Source organism: Neolamprologus brichardi, chromosome 13, assembly GCF_056152115.1.
Source record: "Neolamprologus brichardi isolate AB-2024 chromosome 13, ASM5615211v1, whole genome shotgun sequence".
Taxonomy (NCBI): Eukaryota; Metazoa; Chordata; class Actinopteri; order Cichliformes; family Cichlidae; genus Neolamprologus; species Neolamprologus brichardi.
The window spans coordinates 12,172,591-12,190,010 of record NC_142116.1 but is presented as its reverse complement, the minus strand read 5'-3'; the positions used below and the strand labels follow the sequence as shown (position 1 = coordinate 12,190,010).

The following is a 17,420-nucleotide window of genomic DNA, read 5'->3' as shown; positions in this document are numbered from 1 at the left end:
TGGTTCACATGACGTCACAGTTGGATGTGGAATTAAACAGGCTTTATTTAGGTGTAATCCCTCATAGCAATCGGCAGAGCGAGTAAAATGTCCCGGAGAAGGGACAGCTAAACCCTATTGGATTAGTACAAGCCCCTGCCCATCCCAACCTATAACCCAACCTATCCACTTCTTCCCCCCCCCCCTTTTTTTTTTTTTGGATGAATGTTTGCTGGCTAGCTCAAGCATGCACCCTGTTTCTGTGTCTTCTACCTCTGCAGTGTTTGTGTGGTTTGGTGTGATGTGGATATGTTTGTGTGTGGTGTCCTCTTTCCTCATGCGCAACAAGCCAGCATGGCCAGAGATTAATTATTCAAGGGCTGCCAGCAAAGGGGGAAGTCACCTGATAGCACGGACTTACAATATTACAAACAGATATCAGGTGAAACGCTAGACTTTGCTTCATCTTCATCCTTTCTCACTCCGTTCTATTTTTTTGTTGCTGCTGTACATGAAGACCTGAAAGAGAACTTTCTCTCTCACACACACGCACTGCCTGCTGGGAGCTCTTTATTTTTTCTATTTCTGTGTTTTTTTTCCTTCCTCTGTTAACAGATTTTCAGCTTTTTTCTTTTTCGCCAATGCTTGTCCCTAACAAAGTGAGCCTTGGACGCTCCCACAGTTGGGACACGTTAGGGGGGAATGAGGGTCAGTGGGAAAGACCTGACAGCGTGTACGAACAGCAGGCAAGAGTAACAGGCCGGCGGAGCTCTTTGTCATACGGAGAGGGAGGAGGGTGGTATGAGCCACCACCTGGGGTGCGTCTTCCTGACCTCGATTTGAAACGCGACCCGTATTCCTACCAAGATTCCCTTTACGGACAGGTTTACGCCGAGAGACACGACCCACGGGGGCTTAGGAAGGGCTCTGTGCCAGATCTAAACCACTACGAACGAGTGCCCATGGCTCATCGAGGATCCATTCCACACCAGGACTACTACTCCCATGACCCAGCCATGACTCCTCGGCCACCGGAGGCCTTTTACCGATCTGAGCATCAGCCTCCGCTGCCTCATCCGCTCAGCAGGTCGGGCTCACATTTAGGAATGACACCTGGGGCTCGTACTGCGTGGGATCAAGGTCAGGTAGTGCGGGCTGGATCTCAAGGGCCCTCATCACCTTTACCTCCTCCCCCTCCAAGGACTCATGAATTGAATAGGGCATATAGGGAACCTGGTGCTATAACTTCTGCTAAGATATCCCCACGAGACCCCCCTCCTGCTCACTATGGAGTGGAGCAGCCGTCTCCTCGGTATGCCAGTGAGCCTCCGCCTCTGACAGGTCAGTCCGTTTATACTGATGCTAATGGCCGCCCTCTGGATCCGCAGCAGCAGGCTGCCACCTGTCTAGTGGTAGATCCAGCCAGTCAAAGCATGATTATGAGGCAAGAGACAGCCTCACCGTTAACCATCCAGCAACAGCATCAATTACAGCATCAGCAACAAATACAGCAACAGCAGTTACAACAGCAGCAACAAATACAACAGCAACAGTTACAACAGCATCAACAAATACAACAGCAGCAGTTCCAACAGCAACAACTTCAGCAGCAGCAGTTACAGCAGCAACAACTACAACAGCAACAAATACAACAACAGCAACTCCAACAGCAACAATTACAGCAACAGCAACTTCAGCAAGAACAGTTGCAGCAACACCATCTGCAACAGCAACAACCTCAACCTCTGCCACCTCCGCCTACCATGCCGGTCACTGACCCTAACCTTTCTATGGCTGCACCACTTCCTGCTCCACCTACTCCAGTCCAAACTGCAGCAATTGCCCCTGCTGCACCTCCACCTCTGCAAGCGGTTCCAACTCCAGCCCCTCCTCCCCCAGCTACTCCACTCCCTGCCCCTCTTCCCGCTCCTCCACTAACCGCCCCACAGACTCCTTTGCCTGTTGACCCCAAGAAGTCGGTCGATCCAGAGTTTCTTTCTCTGTTGCGAAACGAGGGCCTCTCAGAGAGCACCATCTCCTCACTTATCCAGCAGGGGTTTGACTCCACTAGCATGCTGGCTGTCATGGAGGAGAACGATGTCCGCACAGTTGCCCCAAACCTCGGTCAGGCTCGTGTGCTGTCTCGCCTGGTCCACCATTACAAGCGCCCAATAGAAGCGACACCAGCCCCCTCCCAACCTCAAACGCCCATGCGAGGTCGCTCTAATAGCTTTAGCCATCGCGCAGACATCTATCAACCACACCACCACCATCATCATCCACCACTTACCCCACAACCTTTAGCCGTAGATCCCCAACTAATGCCCCCACCAACACCTGGGGCCATGCAAACTATCTCTCCACGGATGGGAGAAGTAATCGGTAGAAGGCCCAGCAGTGCTCCCTCGCAGCAGTTACTGGATGCCTCTGGAGGATACCCGGGCCAACCCGCTCGTTCACCAGGCCCATACGCTGGAGCCCTCATGCCTGTCCAGTCAAGACCCATGTCAGCCTACTCTTCTGGGATGCCAGGGGTGCCTATGCCGGGTATGCAGATAATGCCTCACCAGATGACTGGGTCAATGCCTGCCATTGCGGGGTCTATTCACTCGATGGCAGGTATGCCACAGCAGATGCCTGTATCCATGCCTGCTTTACCACAGCCACCACAACAGGTACCAAAAGCATACTCTACCAACTACACAGTGCCCATAGAGCTGATGAAGAGGGACAGGAACTTAGTGCCATTGTCACCCATGCACAGCCCTCACCCTAGTCCTCAGCTGATCCGAAAGGGTGGGGGACCAGGATCAGACAATGCTCTCGTTCCCATGGGAGCACCCGTTCAAGGCCAAGGTGCCCTGGCTGCTAACCAGAAGCTAAGTCGACGCACGGGTCCACCAGTCATCGTGTCGACTATGGCATCTCCAGATACAAGTAAATCCTATTTTTTTTTTCTCCTTTTAGATTTATCTGGTATTTGTCTGTTTTCATGATAGATGTGCTCTTGGCTGTTTCACATGTTTTCAATAGATAAGGCTGTTTACTTGTGACAGAGCTCTTCATTTTGTGTGTGATTTATGTAAGATACCAGTTCCCATTCCTCTCATTGCTTTCAGGAGCAGCACAAAGCAGTGCTGCTGCTTTGTTAGAAATCATATCAACTTATAAATATTACTTTGACATTTCTAAGAGCCATTCAGCAGTTGTTTCTTTAAAAAAATAAATAAAAGGAGAAGACACTGTAAATCTATTTTCATCCTTCATCGTGATGAATCATGTGTAAGTGAATACCAGATAAGCCTTTTTGTATTTTGTTTTATACCAGCATTCAGACTAGGGGTATGTGAAATCTATTTAGCTCAGCATGGATACTGGTATGCCATGCATGATTCTTGACCTTAAAAAAATCCAAACACAGTGTGAATGTTAATGGGAGACTTTTTGAATCGTTTTATCTTCCTGGTCTGTGCTGTCATTTGTTTCCTCTCCTGTCTTGGCACTAATTACATCAACAGTAGATAAATGATGTGTCTTTTCTTGCTGCCCTTGTCTATTTTTTTTTATAAAGCTGCTGTCCAGATTTTGAATTATTACCATAAAAGGATAACTTTTTGCTTTAAGCATTCTTGTAATCTACCCCACGTCCTAAGCCGATACTTACATCTCACTTTCTCGTCTGCTTATCTCTGCGAGAGCCTGATTTGTTAGAATTCCTGTTACTTTCTCTGAAGACCTTTTGTCATTTCAATAATCTCATGCAGTTCCTTTGTCAGAATGAGATATCGCCCATTAAATACAACACGAGTGGCATTGACGAGGCGCAATATAGAGGATTTGGGAGGAACAGCTGTCAGCAGCCTTTCTGATATGTTTTAAAATGTAACAACTGTGCACGGTCTTCATGTTACAGTCTGTCAGTCACCGCATTCATGTGTGAACAGTTCACATTAGGATTTCTTTGACTAGAGAAGTCAGATGTTGTGTGCAATTACTGTGTGGGAACAGGAGGTAGCTTGTGTGTGCATCTGTGTGCAGTATGTGGGATTGAGTTTGCCACCGACTCCTTCTGCAGATATGCTTTTTTAAAATAATTTAGCTCTTATCTGTTGTATCAAATGGTAACTATTTGGCGCAGAAGCAAAATCAACAGGCTATTTAAGAAAAAAAAAAGAATTTGTTCTGCCACAACTGTATAGGATTCAAGTTGTTGCATAATGGTGATTGCAGCATTAGTTGTGTAGCTCTTCAGCTGGGGTGTCATTGTAACTGCAGCTGTTTTTGATCACATCCTCTTTTTCTGTGCCTTGCACCATCTCCCCATGGCCCCTGAGCCCTTGTTGCAGTAAACACAGATATCTTCCCTCATTGTGATAATAAGGATGCATCACGGTAGCCTCGAAAAGCTTTATAGCCACTCGGGCCACACAGCATTCCTTCAGGCCCTTCTGCCTGCCAAGGTGTACCGCTAACCTGCGTAGAATAGCAATTAGCCTTACCTTGTTCCTCATGAACAGATCTGCTAATTCATTTTATTTCTGAGACTCCTCTTTGTTTCTGTTTTTTTTTTTGTGTTTATTTAATGGGTTGTGTCCCAAATTCACTTTTCAATTCCAGATTAAATAAAATGCATTCAGTCAATTCATCCTCATTGTGTAGTCGGTCAGATTTATTTGGATATCAGATTAAAGCTTTAATTCAGCACAAGAGTGGCTACCTAAATTATATTTAAATCCCATGGCCTGATAGAAGTAGATTTTATAGGCTGGGCAATAAAGGCCGATTTCTCCATCAGCACCAGCTCACCCGAGGCTGACTAGCAGCATCACTGGTCAGATAAAATCGAATTACACTGCTGATGGCCGATGTGTGATTGTGTCATTCTCTCTTTGCAGGTTCTGATGAGTACAGGGAGTGAGGCTTAATCCTTCCTTTGCTGCAGTAATCCATAGATAGTCCCATTTTGCTCAGACCAGCCTTCTGGCTTTCCGTGAGACCTTCTGTACATAGATAGTGGATTGAAATAGACTTAAAATGTACAGGACTGGATACACATTATTGAACGGAGACAGCTTTGTTGTCCTCTTGTGTGTGTGTGTGTGTTTGTTCCTTTGTTTTCTTTTGTTTTTAAGCCCAAAAGAGCAGACATTAAAAGAACCACACTGCTTGATAGTCAAAATATGCTTTGGAAACAGATTTCTTCATGTCTGCGTCATACACATATATCACATTGTTAGTACACACACAGTCAGCAGAGTAGACCTCATTTGCATGTGGCTGACATTTGTTGCTTTGGTAATTTCATCTGTTAATGGACACGTCCGCAAAAGCTGCTCTGAAAGCATGTTCCTAAATTGTACGTTGCTAGGCAACATGGGTTTTGGTGGTAATCGTAGGCAGATTTGCTTTTGGTTAAAGGGTCGCTCCATTGTCATAAAACACTGCAAATTTACTCCATCCGTTTTTCCCTTATAGAAAAAGGCAGGCTGAACTAATGCATTTAGAAAAAAAATGCAAAAAAAAAAATCATCCACTTATTTTGGGATGGCTAAGTAGTTATTTTTTCTAGGTTTTGGTTACTTTTTTCCAAAAAAGATAACATAATTCAGACTTAGCAATATAGTATGTTTTAGCCTGTCAGGTAAAATGTTGTAATGTTGTTTTGTCAGGTAACACTATTAGTTTTAATAGCAGCATTAACTCCACGCAGGTGAGGTGTTTCTGGATTTTCCAACCAGGAGAATTCGTAAAGGTAGACTCAGGACACACTAGAGAGATGATGTCTCACAAGTGCCTCAATATCACCCCTGAAGAGCTGAAACTGGTTGCTGGGGAGAGGGAGGTCTGTCCCTACAACCTGAATCTGGACAAGTAATAGAAAATGGATATATGGCAGCAATAATGCTTCTCTAACAGTTTGTAAATTGGATATTCTGAATACCTCAAATAATTCATTAGCAATATGTTGCATCCAGAAGCAGAAAGAATTTCCCTTTGAATTAATAGCCCATGTGTAAATGCAGATGGCATGGCCCCACCAACCTCACTATATGATGCTTTATGGAATACCCTAGAGCAGGGATAACTAGGACACCCCCACCCCCAAACTGGCATAAACACAATATAAGCTACTCTAGGACTCTACCTTCTTTACTTCACCCCTGCTGAGGGCGTTGACCCCCTCATCATGGACTTTAGCCAGGTGACTCAGTGCCAGTTCACGTCAGCTTTGCTTTGCTCTGCTATGCATGACTGACACACTAGCCGCAATTTTCTTGCTTGCTTAGGCCTGGCACGATGGTGGGGGAGGGTTGTGGCATGTTCGTTCTGGAGATAGCAGATTATGTATTAACGGGGTCCAGGTCAAAGCTACAGACAGTTGTTAAACTGACTGAGGGATTAAGTAAAAGAGAGAGAGAACGATGGAGAGAAAGTGACATAGTTCTGCTTCCGATAGAAGATGAGTTCAAGCTGCACGGTGGGGTGGGGAAACGGGGCGTTGACAGCTGTCAGTCAACCTTAAACTCGCCGTAGAGATGAGGTTGGCTGTCAATCTTTCATCTAGCTTTTGAAGGTCACATATTGGCCTAAATCTGGGTGGCAGTCAAAGGTTGTTTTGTTTGGTTGGTTGGTTTTTTTCTGGCTAGCCACCATGTTTCTTGCTCACAATTTTTTTTTTTACCCACCAAATAAATGCCATACATCCATAGTGGAGAGGTTGCCAGTCTAGCATAGGACTGTAAAAAGTGCTTAAGAAAAACTAGAAAGCAGTTTTTAAAAAAGGATTCGATTTTCAGTTTAATTCACTTGTATTTATATGGCGACAAATCACAACAACAGTCACCTTAAGGCACATTATGTTTTAAGGTAAAGCCCCTACAGTGATACAGTGAAAACTCCAACAATCAGATGACCCCCAATGAGCAAGCACTTGGTGACAGTGGGAAGGAAAAACTCCCTTTTAACAGGAAGAAACATACAACAGAATGAGGCTCAGAGGGGACAGCCATCTGCATACATGAACCACATTATTATCATTATTATGTAAGGCTAAATCATTCAGTACTTTAAACCAGCCACTTTATTAGGTAAAGCTCCAGTTTCTTTAAGACAGCCAATCAGTCAGTCACATTGCAGCAACTGAATGCAGTCAAGATGACCTGCTGAAGTTCAATCCATGCATCAGAGTGAGGAAGGAAGTTGATTTAAGGGACTTTGAATGCAGCGTGGTTGTTAGTGCCAGACAGGCTGCGCTGAGTATTTCAGAAACTGCTGATCTACTGGGATTTTTTCCCCCAGAACCATCTCTAGGGTTTACAGAAGATGGTCAGAAAAGCCAGTGAGCATCAGTTCTCTGGGAGAAAATGCCTTATTGAAGGTGACGTTACTTCAATCTCATAGAAAGGCGACAGTAACTCAAATAACCACTCGTTACAACCAAGATATGCAGAAAAGCATGTCTGCACACAGCACATCAAACCTTGAAGCTAAGGAGTACAGAAGCAGTAAACCACACCGAGTATCACTCCTGTCAACTAAGAACAGGAAATGAGGCTACAGTTCATATTGTCTCATGAAAGTTTGACAATAGAGGAAAAGTTATGCCTTATCCGATGAGTCTTGATTGTTCCTGCAACATTTGGACGGTAAAGTTAGAATTTGGCTTAAACAAAATGAAAGCAAGGTTCCATCCTGCCTTGTATCAGGAGTTCAGGCTGTTGCTGGTGATGCAATGGTGTGAGAGATACTGTAAATTGATAGGCTTCTTTGCATACAAAGTAAGTAAAGGCGTCACCTGTGATCCTCAATTGTTTTGTTAAGAAGAATCAAATTACTAATTGTAGGACAGTTTGGGATGAATTCAGTTGCTATGCTGTTGGATCTTGTCTTATTGGATCTTATCTCTTATTTATACCCCTTACTGGACCCTACGCCACAGCAGCCAAGACTACCGGGAGTGATAGTACAGTGTGCAATGTTATTAAAAACTGAAGTGCTTGGTAAAAATGCATTGGATTGCACAGCTGTTCCCAGTTAAGTTCTTTGTGAGTGTATGTAAGATGTGTTTATGAGAGATTGTGTAAATGGACATTTGCAGATGGTATTGGTGGCATCTGTTAAGGCACGGTGCTCAGTCTCTCAGTCTCTCTCTCCCCTCCAGATGTTCCCGTTATCAGGCACTGACTCTGTTGGGATTACATCAATACGCATATTGAGTAGTCATTTTCCGTTCATGTTTTCCTCTCTTTTTGTCTTAAATTAACATTAAATTGTTTCCAGTGTTTCTTTGTCGTTCCCTCTTGTCTCATATTTGCCTCTTGGTCTTTCTTAGGGAAAAGAGGTAATGGGAGAAGTATGTTTCAAACGTAATAGCTCAGCACATTCATTCTTGACTGTGGTTGTGGGTTGTAGAGCCTAGCTGCATGAAAATGTGGGAAATGAGTAATCTGAAGATGTGAGGTGACTGAACCCAAGCAAAGACAGAAGAACAGATTGAGGAAGAAAGACCAAAGATCGCAGTTCAGCGCAGAGAAGGCTGCTATAGATTAGATTAGAAATGGTTGAGGAATACAAATGGGTAGATTATTTTAAACTCTGTTGTGCCATCACGAAGCAAGCGAGTGAGGGAGTGCAGGGTGCGGACACTGCCAATCCATGCGGAGCTCTGTTCCCAGATCCAAAGAAGCTGATGTCATACTTGTAAATAATGTGGAAAATGGAGAGTGAAATGATAATGTGACTTTTTTTCCCTGTGGCCTGGGGATTCAAGCTACGCAACAATTTGCTCAAAAACATGTCATCAGCAAAATGTGAATTCAAACATCTAAAGATAAAAAGTGAAAACTTTTAAACACGAGAAGCTAAAACCACTAAATGATAAATGATTTTCTGTTTATTGACTGATGGCTTGACTGACTTATTTCAAGAACAGTTTTATTAATCTTCCCCTGGATTTGTATAAGTGTTATTTAACATGTCGTAAAAGCCTCTGAGAGTGGATAACACTTGCCGGGTGTCTGTTAATTTATGAATGTTGCAGTGCTGGTACCATTTAAAAAAAATAAGGGGGCCTTTAAAGAGAAAGTCTGACCTTTCTGGCTAAATTGCTCTGTTATTTCAGAGAGATACGAAGTGATTAACAGCAAAGAGAAGACAGGCAGTCGAGGTCAAATCCTCAAACAGTTGTAGCTCAAAGGTAGAAGAAAAAAGAAAGCAATAAATTGAGAAGCTGAAAGCTTATGTTTACTTTCCTCATCAAAAAAAGACCTTTTCTCCTCTCAATTCCTTCCCTTCGTTTTCTTTCCTACCACCTCCTGTCTAATTTCTTCTTGTTTTTTTCTCTGTTTTCTTTTCCTCAGTGACCAGAGAGTCACTCTGAATTATTCATTTTGAGAAAATTAAATCTTCATGTGTTTTGAGGCGAACAATGAATAAGCTGAACGTGAATATGCGCAAAACTTGACACTCTGCTCCGCAGTGTTTTACCAAAAGCCAACGGGTTGGATATGTTTAGAGGTGCAGATGAATTTCATTTGCACCCAAGGAAAATATTGTACAATTCTCAGTAGGTATGTCAGCTGTGTTAAGGATCACGGGAGGGGGGCTGTAAATAGGATTTGTGTTTCACAGTGTTTTTAGTCTCGCGCGGGGGGGTGGAGGATTTGAGTTTGTGCGTACCTGTGTTTTCATGCATATGAACAGCCGTCATTGGATTTTCCAATCCTGAATTTCTATTATGTTTTTAAAAATTATTTAAAAGAGAGATTACTGATAAATGAGTCAGCGTCTTACATTGAAATCAGATATGTGATTCCTGTCTGCACTCTATTTGTCCAAATTTGCAGCCGGGATGAGGGCTGAAAAAAGTGATGCCTTCCCCCCATTCATCGTGATCACAAACACACACACACACATATAGACGCACTCGGTCTCTCACATCTTCTTAACATCTCATCCTCTTTCTAGTGAAGCCAGTTGGCTCAAGTCACCGAGAAAGAGAAAGGTGGATGAAGAGATGATGGCAAGTCAGAGAGCTGGAGGGATGCGCAGAAGGAGAGTGGATGGGAGAACGAGAATTTATGTGGTGAAATTGCCTCTCTTAAAAAAAAGGAAAAAAGAAATTCAGCATCTGTTGTCCACCTGCAGCTGTGCCATGTCTTTTTCTCCCTTTTCTCTTTTTACTCGTCTCCCCGGAATGCCGTTTGTGCTTCAGTCATTTGGCAGCAGCACGACATGCAGATCACAGGAGGCAGATGGGATGGCGAATTTTAGAGGTCAAATTATACAGTAGGCTCTCTTAGTCAGGCACTCTCTTTTCATGAATGAGACTTTTTTACTCCAGGCCTGGTTTGCGGGCTCTGGTTACATGTTGTAACCAAACCTCCTCAATGAAGTCCTTTAAACTCACCACACTTCGGTTGGGCTTACACTAAACACATGACAATGTGAGCGCCAGTGCTACTATACACGTGGTGTACTTTGTTCTTTATTTAATCAGAAGTGTTCAGTGTTTGCTAACTTTTGCTTTTTTTTAAACTTTGCAATATAGTGACAGTCCAAAAAGTATGCTGCGTTCCCATTGTTTCATTAAAAGATTGTCAAGGTTGTTTCTTTGGCTTCTTTCTTTGATTAACTAAAAGAAATAATCAGTTTACCGTTTCAACAAATTCACACAGTTCATTCATGTCATCCACTCTCATCTTTCATGCTGAGCCACACTGTGTGCTTTACATTGACGGCAGCATGTGTCCTTGGTTTATTGACTAGAACTAGCTTATTTTTTTTAAACCCTGCTCCAATATTTAAAGATTTAAAAAAAGTAAGAATTTATTCACTTCAAGACATTTACACAAAAACGTATATGGAAGACATTTTCACAGCTGAAATAGGATCATAATAAATAAAACATTGTAAGTCCACCATCAACTCCAAGAAATATTTTGTATATCGTTGCTTATCTTAGATGTTTGGCCTTCGGTGTGCAGAATGATGCAAAGTTTGACATTCGTTTTGGGCAGCTGGAGGCGGTCGGCTCTGGAGCTGTAGCAGGTCGTCCAGCAAACAGAAGGTCATCGTTTTGACCTCCCGGCTTCTCCGGTACAGGTTTCAAAATGTTCTACTGCAAGATGCTGAAACCACCTAAAAAAATAAATCTGCCCCAATGTATGCGTGTGTGTCAGTGGGCGATTGTGGGTTGGAATGTAAAACACTTTGAGTGGTTGATAAGGAAAGAAAGAGAGCAGTAGAAATCCTGTAAATTCACCATTTTTACAACGAGCTAGTTGGCATCTTACAACAAATATGAAATACATTTGTGTGTGTTAATTTTTCCAAATTAAAAATAAAACACTCTTGTTGCATATTTGGAGATCATAAATATATGAGCAGCCTGAATAGATATTATTATGTCAGGTCCTTAAACTTGTCTCAGGAGCTTCTTTAAACTTGAATTTATAAACCTAAAGGTTAAATCTACCTTAACCTATGAAACAGGGGTGTCAGTCTCATTTTGCATCATGGGCCACACACGGCCCAATTAGGTGTTTAGTGGACTGGATCAGTGAAAGTAGCCAGTGTAAAGAAGTTTAACTAGACATCTAATCATTGACATGTCTTAAGAAAGAGAAGTGTAATTTCAAATATAAATCCTTGCTTTTCCTTTATAGAAATGGCTCTTTGGGGTTAAACCTCAAGAAATAAATGTGAAAAATACTGAAAATGAACTCATTAGGAGTATAAAACATAGAACTCTAAGTTCTTTAATGCCTGATACGTGTATTTATTTTACTGCAAAAAACAAAACCCAACGTTTTGTAAATAATGAAACACGTGGACTTTTCTGTTATTTGATGCATTACTTACAATAAAAACATCTCAGTTTCTGTCATTTTATCTGCCACTTACTTACCTTGATGATTTTGTGATTTAGCAGGCTGTAAAACTGACAGAAATACAGTAAAAAAGTCCAAATCTTCTTCTTTAAACCCAACCAGTAGGCTGAATTAGACCCTTTGCCTGGCTCAGTTCTTGCCCCTAGACTGTATGTTTGACTGTATGACACCCCGGCTATAAAGCATTAATGCACATCATTCATATCTTTAATTATCTGTAGTACTTTTGAACAATTTAGAAAAAAGAAATAATTCTATAAATCTAAATTTTTAGCTATTATCTCAACTTTAGAAATTGAAAAGAACAACTTGAAATTAGTTATTAAGTCAAAATTTTAAGATAATAACCTGAAATTATTTTTGACTCGTGTATGGCAAAAAATAATATTTTGTATCAGAAATGAGCTGACATCTTAATAACTGGATTTCGGGCTCTGAAAAGCAGTGTTGTGGTACAAATAATGACCCAGAAACTCAGACAGACTTGTTAACCTTTACTATCAGAGTCCTTTTTTAGAAACGGCGTCTCGGTATTTAGCCATCCTCTCAGACTGGTGTCGTAGTAAACATGCTAATCTGTTACTCTTCAAATCCCGGGATCAGTTAGACTCCAGGAAGGATTACCGTAACTTTAAAACTTTAATTGTAGGGATCTGCTGTACTTGCATTTGGAGGAGCTCTAAAGAGCTCAGTAGCAGGTGAGTGTCTGTGTGTGTGTGAGAGAAAGAGAGGGAGAGAGTCTACAAACTTTTAGATATTGGGAATTAATTTGCAACTGCTGGATTTTCTATTAAATAAGAAATGTGCATGCGCATGATAGCACGTCCATGTGAAGGCTCCGACCACGTTTTGTCCTTGTATGCAACCAAAATCTACATCTTACATCTTTGTGCAAGCTTGCAACTGAAAAACATCCTAATGTTTAAGCCTTGAAATTTCATCCAAGAGGTTATAAAGTGAAAAACATATCTAATCGTGTCCATTTCAAACAGTGAGACGAGAGGGTGGCGGAAGAGAAAAATGCAGCTGAGATTGTGAAGATGAGTTTGTGAACAAGGGGGAATGAAACTGAGAAAGGGTTGGGCGGAGGGCTGGTTGGTGGTGGTGGTGGGGGAGAGCTGGCACTCTTAAAGGACCATGAAGGCCAGATCACAAATAATAAAACAGAAAGGGAGGGAGGGAGGAAAGGCTGAAAGGAGGGAGGGGAGGAAAAAAGAGCGAAAGGAAAATATGTTGAGCGGAGGGGAAGGTCGGAGAGAATGAAAGAGGGAGTCGTACGTGTGCCAGGAGCGCTGCACCTCTCCCCGTGACTGGTGCTCTTCAAGGATTTTTTTTCTCCCCTCTCCTTCGACTCTTTTATTTCCCCCCTCTTTCATTTTGAAATTCTTCTGCATAGCCGTGACACCGGATTGTTTTCTCTTTTTTTTCTCTCTCTCTCTCTTTTTTTCACATTTTTCTCCCCCCACGCCTTCCTCTCTCTCTCTGTCTCTCTTACTCTCTCTCTCTGGCTCTCTCTCCGTCTTTCTGTGACTTGCAACAAAAGGCTGACGGAGTGAGCCTGACGTCTGAATGAATAGCCCAAACCTGCTGTGAAGGGAGAGCAGAGGAAGACGGAGCAGGGAAGAGGAGGCTGAGGAGGAAAGATACGACTGATCTGGCTGAAGAGGCGGAAAGAGGAGAGCGCTAGAGAAGTGCTGATTGCTGGCTGAAGACAAATAGAGATCCCGATTTTTTTTTTTCCCCTCCTCCTCTCTGGAGATTAAAGGAGTTGAAAGCAGTGCCTTAACTGCACGGGTGGGGGGAGTGACGATCGTAGTTCTCGCTCTCCTGTCCTCCCCCTCACCCACTGCCCTCCTGTGCCACCATACGTTTTGGTTGGGTTTTCTTTTTCCTCCCCTTAAGAGTACAAGTCGTCTGAGAAATTGAAATGGAACTTCTGGGGGTGAGGTGACGAAGGAGGACAGATTTGGAAACAAGCAGAGGGGAGAGCAAGAGAAGACAGCATAGGAAGACAGAGAGGGAGGAGGGAGGCTGGAGTAGGAGGCAGAGAGGAGAGGAGAGGATAACCCCAGGGCATACTGTGTGAGAATACACCAACGCCCACTTCTTCTTCTTCTTCTTCTTTTTCTTTTTTTTTTCTGCCCCTCATCAGTACGTTTCCTCTGCCATGTGCAGCACCTGATTTGAAGAATGTGGAGACATTTCCCAGGCAAGGAGCATGTTTCACATTGTCTTATGCATACGTGTGCGTGCGTACACTCATCAAGGATAATAATAAAAGGCTGTGGAGTGTGTGTGTGTGTTTGTGTGGGTGACTGTGAGGGGTGTGGATTGGGAGTGGGGGGGAGGCTGGATTTGGCTTTAAGGCTAATGAGCCTCTTATGTTTTTGCAATGAAGTGTGTCATGAAAACAGTGTGTGTGCGTGCACGAGGGCAAGCACCCATGTGAGTGCGTTCAGTGCTTCCTTGGTTTGAAACCACAGAGGTCTCTACACAGCAGCGAGAGGACGGCGAGCTTGGATGAGTTGTCATTTCTGGGGTCAAAGGTCACAGGAGAATGAGCGTGTGATTAGCTGCGCGTAAAGGTTAATGGTCTGCTGTGCGATTGTGGCCTGTAACACATTTTTTGTATTGCAAAGTCTAATAATTTATTTCTACTTGAGAATACAGGCGCAATCGGTGCTAGCATGGAAATTGCATTTTTGGAATAAACTTGATCTGTAACTGTTTATGATTTTAATTAGTGGTTGCAATTATTGCAAAAAAGGGTATTTTGTTTGATTTGTTTACTGTAAACAAAAACCAGAGCTGCATCTTTTCACAGTAGTAAATGAAACCTTTGGTTTTCACTGGGATCCTGCAAAAATCAAACAAGTTCCATTTATGATGCTGCAAGGACATAGCTGATTGATTTTGTATCTGTGCTTTTTGTGAATGATAGCAAAGCTGAGATGTTATATCCACCGCCCCCCACCCCTCGTGTGTGTGTGTGTGTGTGTGCGTGCGCGCTCCTGACCTGGATGCGCTCTTTTCGATGTGTGCGTGTGAAGTAAAGCCGGAGTGCACTGTCTGCGGTTTATCAGCTCTGACAGCTGCTTTTGTCTCCAAACGCCGATTGTTTGTAGTCCACGCTAGCGGCGCACAAAGGGCAGCATTTAAAGAGGATGGATGCCTGTCTTCATTCTCACTTTGCATTGTGGTCAGTTTTTACCACAGACGGCACCTGTGATATCTTTATGCGAGCGTACGCTTCTCTCTCTCACACACACACATTAATTTCGTCCTGTTCTTCTATCCCCGTCACTCCCTCACCCATCTGGCAGAGCATTTTTGGTGGTGATAACTTTGGAGGTGGGGGGTGTGAGTGGGGAGGGGTGCAAGCAGGCAGAGGGGAGGACAAACAATGTCTTTGTGTGTCCACATAGTGGAACAAGAGACAGGCTAGGGTGGCGGCAGTGTAGCCGGTCCGGTGGGGGCCTTGAGAAAGCAAGTCTGCCAAAGAAAAGATTACACACACCCCCTCTTTTTCTACAGATGCCAAGGGATCGTAAACACACTCAAGAAAGCAGACACTCCCAAGAACACAGGCGCCGGGTTCTTGTTAACATGTATGCACAGTTGCAGACTGTGACATTGGTGGTTTAGATTTTGAGTAGCATGCGAACGGACGTGCACGAAAGCAATGAAAAAAGAAGTAGAGTAGATGGGGACTGTCGCATTCAGAGGCGCAAATGCCCTTCAGTGTTTTATTTAACAAGATCTGCGACACCCGGGATAAACGCTGGTCATTAATGGCTATCATCTGTGGGTGTGTGCGAACTTAAGTGCGGCCAAACTCTGTGTTGATGTGTGTGCGTGTGCACAGCACTGAGCTGTGTTTGTATTCCCAATGTCTCCCTGGAAGAAAAAGGCCGCAGATAAACATGATTGTGCCACTTCTGCTATACAGACCTCATTCACTGGGTTGCCAGGTATGGGTGGCATGCGAAGGGTTAAGATTTGATATCCCCTAATCAAGCTTTTCCTGTCTACCTGCTGCACTTGCCACAGCTTGCCCCCTCCTCCACCTCCTCTTCCTCCCCTTCCTCTCACTCTTGGACTATCCCATCACTGAGGCCCCCCAGCTTTGGAGTTGCTAGGTAACCAGAACCAGCTGTTGGTCCTAAGCCCATTGAGCCCATTTTGGTCCTGCATCAACTGCAGAATAGTTTTCTCTGAAAGCTCGCTGTGAACTCAGCGACCGCCACTGTGTCCCTGACATCATCGTGCCATGGAAAATCTTCCTCACTTCCTTTTGTTTTTGCAGTTTTATTGTTCCGTTGATACGGGGGCCAGTGTTTTGAGCGTCCGTGGCATGTGTCACACCGGCTCGATTAATTTAGCAGCATCTCACCACCTTTCACTTAAGGAAATGAGAAATGGAGCAAGTGAGGGCAAGAGGAAAGTGAAAAGAATGAGCGGCTGGGGTGGCAAGGGTTTAATAAAAGCAGTCACCTGTAATTGAGAGTCAGTTAAAATGACGTCAGGATATAAAAGAGTCTCTAAAGTGTTTCATTCCTCTGTTAGTGAGGATGCTAACTTGTCTCAGAAAGCCATTATGAGAGATTTGAGATGGCAGACTACACAGTGAAATTATTCACGAAATCACAATAGTGCAGGTAAGTTAATACATCTCTGCAGTCCCAGAGTGGACCATTTGCACTTCAAAGTGTGTGACAACCTAAAAAAAACGGACACACACAAAAACAAGCCTCAAGTAAATCTGGATGGTGGGGGGTGGGGAGAGAGTGGATTAACTTCCAAATAAATTGGTCTTTGTAAACCAACCAAGTCATGTTGAAAACCAGAGCTCAAAATCTGTGAGAAAATAGAGCCAGAGGAGAAAAAGATAACTGATGTAGTGTGATGTTATTAAAAACCAATTTAAAGAACAGTTTCCAAATCCAGGGGGAGAGACACAGGTTTGAGCAAAGGTTTATTTTCTTTCATTGATTGTTTGCGCTCTATTTAGGAAATGATTCTTCTCCCTCTGAAAACTGTGACTCACAGCGTCTGGCAATGTCTGAGCTGCTTTTCCAAGATCAGTCCTTCCAAACGAGAGAATTAGACACCAGATCGTATTCACTAAGGAGAGATATTTCTACGAGTCCTGCTTCTTTTTCTTTTGCTTCTATTTCTGTTGTCACAATCCAAAAAGGCTTTTTAGTTTGGAACATCTGTAATCCATTTGTGGTTGAGAGTTCGCGCTTGCCAGCTCTGCCAAAAGTTTTCATACTTCCTGACAAATCATCCAGTTTGTGATTAACGTTGGCTTAGGATGATATCAACTTTAGGCCATTCAAGCATCCCACGAGGGATGTAGCAACACATGACCTCCACTGGATAAGCCTATCTGCTGTCACACTGAACATGGTTTAGATTTAGTTAGTCAAGCTGTTGGCTTTGTTTCTTTATTACTTGCTGGCTTATACACAATGCTGGCTGTTGTGCTTTGATAAATACTTTGTGCACAATAACAGGAAATTGGCACAAGCAATTAGCATTTTTATC

At 43.3% G+C, this 17,420-nt stretch overlaps 2 protein-coding genes across 7 annotated transcripts in view; both read left to right on the top strand.

Annotated features, from left to right (window-relative positions):
* The window catches only part of LOC102781227 (C-terminal-binding protein 2), an 80,026-nt gene that overhangs the window by 40,345 nt on the left and 22,261 nt on the right, over window positions 1–17,420 (top strand). The window contains exon 1 of one of the 6 annotated variants that reach the window (XM_035904729.2): window positions 13,109–14,079. The exons of the other annotated variants lie outside the window; for them this stretch is intronic. Coding sequence (XP_035760622.1) covers window positions 14,061–14,079 — 19 coding nt within the window. The 5' untranslated portion in view covers window positions 13,109–14,060. Of the gene's footprint in view, window positions 1–13,108; window positions 14,080–17,420 lie in introns of those variants that run through there. 6 annotated transcript variants of the gene reach the window in all.
* LOC148099905 (uncharacterized) lies at window positions 277–4,897 on the top strand. The gene is made up of 2 exons (XM_087850483.1): window positions 277–2,916; window positions 4,875–4,897. The coding sequence occupies exons 1-2, from the start codon at window positions 621–623 to the stop codon at window positions 4,895–4,897; spliced, it is 2,319 nt and encodes a 772-aa protein (XP_087706609.1). The 5' UTR covers window positions 277–620.

Coding starts and splice junctions, on each gene's coding strand:
- LOC148099905 (XM_087850483.1), top strand. CDS start 621: ATGCTTGTCCCTAACAAAGTGAGCCTTGGACGCTCCCACAGTTGGGAC. Junction 2,917..4,874: donor TATGGCATCTCCAGATACAA/GTAAATCCTATT, acceptor CTCTCTTTGCAG/GTTCTGATGAGTACAGGGAG.